The sequence below is a fragment of the Bactrocera latifrons genome, unplaced genomic scaffold, assembly GCF_001853355.1.
Source record: "Bactrocera latifrons isolate USDA-ARS-PBARC rearing strain unplaced genomic scaffold, ASM185335v1 scaffold_782, whole genome shotgun sequence".
Lineage (NCBI taxonomy): Eukaryota > Metazoa > Arthropoda > Insecta > Diptera > Tephritidae > Bactrocera > Bactrocera latifrons.
In genome coordinates, this window is record NW_017537470.1 from 70,341 (window position 1) to 76,021 (window position 5,681).

General features: G+C 41.1%; 1 protein-coding gene across 2 annotated transcripts in view; it reads left to right on the forward strand.

Annotated features, from left to right (window-relative positions):
* Positions 1-5,681, forward strand: part of LOC108976576 (probable phospholipid-transporting ATPase IA) — a 48,276-nt gene that overhangs the window by 34,945 nt on the left and 7,650 nt on the right. For both annotated transcript variants that reach the window (XM_018945779.1, XM_018945781.1), the window contains 11 exons: positions 76-259; positions 344-504; positions 1,069-1,266; positions 1,370-1,647; positions 2,513-2,625; positions 2,802-3,023; positions 3,097-3,858; positions 3,923-4,120; positions 4,194-4,799; positions 4,977-5,230; positions 5,301-5,399. In XM_018945779.1, coding sequence (XP_018801324.1) covers positions 76-259; positions 344-504; positions 1,069-1,266; positions 1,370-1,647; positions 2,513-2,625; positions 2,802-3,023; positions 3,097-3,858; positions 3,923-4,120; positions 4,194-4,799; positions 4,977-5,230; positions 5,301-5,399 — 3,075 coding nt within the window. The remainder of the gene's footprint in view (positions 1-75; positions 260-343; positions 505-1,068; positions 1,267-1,369; positions 1,648-2,512; positions 2,626-2,801; positions 3,024-3,096; positions 3,859-3,922; positions 4,121-4,193; positions 4,800-4,976; positions 5,231-5,300; positions 5,400-5,681) is intronic.

The following is a 5,681-nucleotide window of genomic DNA, read 5'->3' on the forward strand; positions in this document are numbered from 1 at the left end:
ATTATATTCAAATTTATATATAATTAATTTTTTAATCATTTCTCTTCCCTTCACTCTCTTTCTCTTTCTCTGCAGTTTTATAAGCTTTTTACCATCGTTCCTTTTTGAACAATTTAGACGATATTCAAATTGTTTTTTCCTATTAATTGCATTATTACAACAAATTCCTGATGTCTCACCGACGGGTCGCTACACAACACTGGTACCGTTAATATTCATTTTATCTGTGAGCGGTATCAAAGAGATCGTCGAAGACATTGTAAGTAAATTTGACTGGAAAAAATGGAATTGAAAATATAACAATTATTTTGTGTTGTTGTCGTTTTTGTTATTGTAATCGTAGAAACGTCATCGTGCGGATAATGAAATCAACCATCGTATGGTGGAGGTGTTACGCGATGGCGCTTGGACGTCGGTGCGATGGCGTGATATCGGTGTTGGCGATATTGTAAAAATACCCAATAATATATTCTTTCCCGCTGATATATTGTTGTTGTCGTCGAGGTGAGTGTTTTATATTTACAAATAAGATATTTTGGAGGCAGTGTAAACTTTAGAGAGAGCTTTTAGGTTTGTCGGGGTTAGTTAACCACCTCAGTTTTTGAGTTATCGGTCTGAAATATTTGCACGAATTATTGTCTAAGACATTTCTATAACCTTTGAACAAATTATTTAGATCGGACCAATATGGACTAAAGCTGCCATATGAACAGACCGACCAAAATCAGGTACTTGTATGAACAACTTTTAAATTTGACGAGATATCTTCACGAAATTTGGCACGAATTATATTCCAAGGTGTGCCTATAATCTTCGCAGAAATGGTTCAGAGCGGTCCACTATAACCACTATAACATATAACATATAGCTGTCATACAAAGTGACCAATTCAAATCAGATAAACAATTTATTGTAAACTTTTAAGCACCTGTAAAGGGTATTTTAGCTTCGATGTGACCGAAGTTAACGTTATTTTGTTGTTTTGAAAAATTTCGACTTCTCATCCGAAAACTCTTATCTTTTACTTACCGATGTCTCATATTTCCATTTAATTTTCTCTTATCACAGTGAACCGCAAGCGATGTGCTTCATCGAAACCGCAAATTTAGATGGTGAAACCAATCTAAAGATACGGCAGGGTGTGCCAGCGACTGCGAAATGCCTGGAAACTAAGGATCTGCTGCTGCTGGACGGCACCGTGGAATGCGAGCTGCCAAATCGACATTTGTACGAATTCAATGGCGTACTCAAGGAGAATAATAAGCCGTAAGTTTTTACTAAAAAATATGTCCACATAATTGCATAACTGTTTCTATCTCTTTTCTCTCTCTCTCTCTCTCTCTCTCTCTCTCTCTCTACCACTCTATAGCACCGTTGCTCTTGGCCCCGATCAGATATTGCAGCGCGGCGCTGTTTTGCGCAACACCGCTTGGATATTCGGCGTTGTCGTCTACACCGGACACGATACGAAACTTATGAAAAACTCTACCTCAGCGCCATTAAAACGCTCAACCGTTGACACCGTAACGAATACGCAGATACTGATGCTCTTCGTTATATTGGTCGTTTTATCGTTGACCAGTGCGATATTGAACTTTTTCTGGACGCGCGATTATGCGAAAATGTTTTGGTATTTGGGCATAAGTGGTGAGTATGAGAGAGTTATTGTTTAATTTTACAGAAGCACCTTTCTCAAGTAGACCCCGGTGGGCGACTGTGGTTCTAAGAACTTTTGATAACATTATTGTAAGGATACATGAAATGGTTGCCCGCAGAGATCCATCTGCGTTCCATGATCATATGATGGACATTTTACTTTGCGGCTCGAGTCCCTCTGTAAATATTGTATGTATGCGAACGACATGCTCCTTCCGGCGATTCGTTGATCTCGGTCAGATTTAGAGCGGGTGGGAGGACAATTTTTAGAAATTGTAAACTATTGGAACTTAGATGTTGGGCTTCCTATATCGATGGTCAAAACGGTTTAGGGTAAGTTGTCGCCGATTCGTCCACCGATTGGCGGGCTGAATGGGGTCAGCATTAGGCATGGGACGTTAGTCGTTGCATGATACTTGCATATTTGCTTGTAAGACACGCCGTTTCGACGGATGCGATGCAGATTCATCGAGGCATGGTGTCGCGTCGACAGTTCTTGGCCGATTGAATGCACGTATTTACAGAATGCCCGATGTAATCGGACTTTAGAAATCCCGTGGGTATGGAATTAGCCGAACTGATGAACGATTGTATGCTAGCGGTGTGATCTCGTTTCACGTTTCACGGGAATTAGGGTTAACCTCTGTGTGAACGGTGTGCGGGGGTTCAAACTCTGGTCTCCCGTCCAGCGCAAAGTATGGAAGGTCAACTGTTAGTAGTTTCGGCTACGAGGTCTGACCGAAGACTCAATCCTGTACCACGGGGAGTAGGAGCCTTTGAATAATTTAATAATTTAATTAATTTTTAAGAAAATCCACACTTAGTAAAATTTTACAAATATTTTTTATGATTTCAGAGGACATCAAAAGTAAAAACGTTGGCTATAATTTGTTGACATTCTTTATTCTCTACAATAATCTTATACCGATATCTTTACAAGTGACTTTGGAGTTAGTACGTTTTTTACAAGTAAGTGTCTTCACTAACTAAATATTTTTGTTAGGTTCAGTTCGATGACTGATCCTCAATATGGGAATCACACTTGGACTACCTTATATTATTAAAGCCATATAAATAGAACTCTGTATTCGTGCTAAAAATTGCAAAATTGTTTTATAAAATTTCCTTACACTATTCCACCATAGGCCATCTTCATCAATTTCGATATACACATGTACTATACGGAAACCGATACGCCGGCCATGGCGCGCACCTCGAATCTTAATGAGGAACTGGGCATGGTGAAGTATATATTCTCCGACAAGACCGGCACACTAACGCGCAATGTGATGGTGTTCAAAAAGTGTTCGGTGGCGCGTTATATGTACGAACCAGCAAACTCTCCCGAGGACTCGACGATTGTGCAGGCAAGTCTTTCAACTCTTTCAACACTCCAGTAATTTTATTTCAGTAACCAATAACTAAAAACGCCACACACAGAATTTACTCGGCAATCACAACACTGCGCCCATCATCAAAGAATTCCTCACACTGCTCGCCGTTTGTCACACGGTCATACCGGAAAAATTCGATGACGGCTCCATTATCTATCACGCCGCCAGTCCCGATGAGCGCGCCATCATCGAGGGTGCGCGCATGTTTGGCTACATTTTCGAATCGCGCACACCGCACTATGTGGAGATTAATGCGCTCGGCACCATCGAGCGCTATGAGATACTCAATGTACTCGAATTCACTTCGACGCGCAAACGCATGTCGGTCATAGTGCGTGCGCCAACCGGTGAGATTAAACTCTTTTGCAAGGGTGCCGATACGGTGATCTATGAGCGACTCTCACCCGATGGTCAAATGTATCGTGATGCGACTTTGCATCATTTGGAAGAATTCGCTTCGGAGGGCTTACGTACTTTGTGCTGTGCCGTTTCGGTGATACCGGAGGAAGTATATAACGAGTGGAAGGAGACGTATCACAAGGCGTCGACGGCGTTGCAGTATCGTGAGCGCAAAGTGGAGGATGCCTCCAATTTGATTGAGAACAATTTGATATTGTTGGGTGCGACCGCAATTGAAGACAAACTGCAGGAGGGTGTGCCAGAGACGATAGCCTCACTGCTGGAGGCGGGCATTTATATTTGGGTGCTGACGGGCGATAAGCAGGAGACAGCGATCAATATCGGCTACTCATGCAAACTCATTTCACACTCAATGGATATTATTATACTCAATGAGGGCAGTTTAGATGTAAGTTGGATGGTTGCTGTTGCTAAAGATTCATGTCTATAAAAAGTGTTGTTTTGCTTTACAGGCCACACGTGATATTATACACCGCCACGTGGACGAGCTGAAGAGCACGGATATGAAAGAGTGCAATGTGGCGCTGGTAATCGATGGCCAGACGTTGAAGTATGCTTTAAGCTGTGATCTGAAGCAGGAATTTTTGGAACTCTGCTTGGTGTGTCGTGTGGTGATCTGCTGTCGTGTCTCACCAATGCAAAAGGCGGAGGTAAGTCGGACTGATATTCAACTACATTTCAATTAATGCATATTCTAATCCATCTTTAACATCACCCTTCCAGATCGTCGAATCTGTCACACAATCCACCGGTGCCGTAACACTCGCCATTGGTGATGGCGCCAACGATGTGGCCATGATACAGAAATCTCATGTCGGTGTTGGTATTTCGGGCGTTGAAGGGCTGCAGGCAGCTTGCGCTTCCGACTATTCGATCGCACAATTTCGTTACTTGAAACGTTTGTTGTTGGTACATGGCGCCTGGAATTATAGTCGCATTACAAAATTGATCCTCTACAGTTTCTACAAGAATGTCTGTTTATATGTGATTGAGTTGTGGTTCGCCATCTACTCGGGTTGGTCGGGTCAGATTCTGTTCGAGCGTTGGACGATCGGTTTATATAATGTTATGTTTACCGCTTTGCCGCCATTTGCATTGGGTCTCTTCGATAAAGTTTGTTCGGCCGAAACGATGCTGAAATATCCGCAATTGTATAAACCATCACAGGATGCGAAGCTCTTCAATGTCAAGGTGTTTTGGGTATGGATATTCAATGCGCTTTCGCATTCCGTATCGCTCTTCTGGCTGCCGATGCTGATGACGACGCTGTCCGTGTGGCCGGATGGCAAAACAAGTGATTACCTCTTTTTGGGCAATATTGTGTACACGGTAGGTGCTGACATGAATTTGTTGTTGTCTTATAGTTTACTGTTTTCAATTTTTTTTTGTTTTTTTTTTAATTTTATATTTTTTTTATTTTCATATTTTTAATACAATTTTTCATTGTTAGACTTACCTAGACTTGTTTTACCTTATTTACATTTATGTTCTTCCTCTCTTTACCAGTATGTCGTCGTAACGGTTTGTCTCAAGGCCGGCCTTATCACCAACTCATGGACCTGGATGACACACGCCTCCATTTGGGGCTCAATTGCTATGTGGTTCCTGTTCATGGTGATCTATAGCAACTTCTGGCCCACGATAATGTTGGCGCCGATCTTTTTGGGCATGGATCGTATGGTGTTTTCGACCGTGGTTTTCTGGCTGGGCCTCTTGCTCATACCCATAACGACGCTTCTGCCCGATATTCTATTCACAATGTAAGCTAGCTTGTTTATTGTATTTGTTGTTGTAATTTTCTAATAAATTTTTTAATTTCTCTTGCAACAGTGTACATAATACCGTATTCAAGTCGCTCACGGAGGCCGTACGTGAGTCAGAGATACGGCGTTACGATCCTGAGAATGTGATACGAGAATCGAAAACATCGTGAGTAGCGCATAAAAATATATTTTTTTGAACTGTGTTACAAAATTGGTTGATAAAAACCCCTTTTTCTGGAAATTTAAATGTGTGGCTTGTGAATGTGTGAGGTTTTTCTAATTGTAAATATTATACATTTTTTGTTGTAATACAAAAAACAACTCTAACAAGTTTTTTGGCTATTTTTTATTTTTCAAAAATAATTTATTTACGAGAAAACTATAAATTACCAGCAGGGGTGCAAATTATTTATAAAAAAATTATTGAATTAACATTTTAATTTTTTTG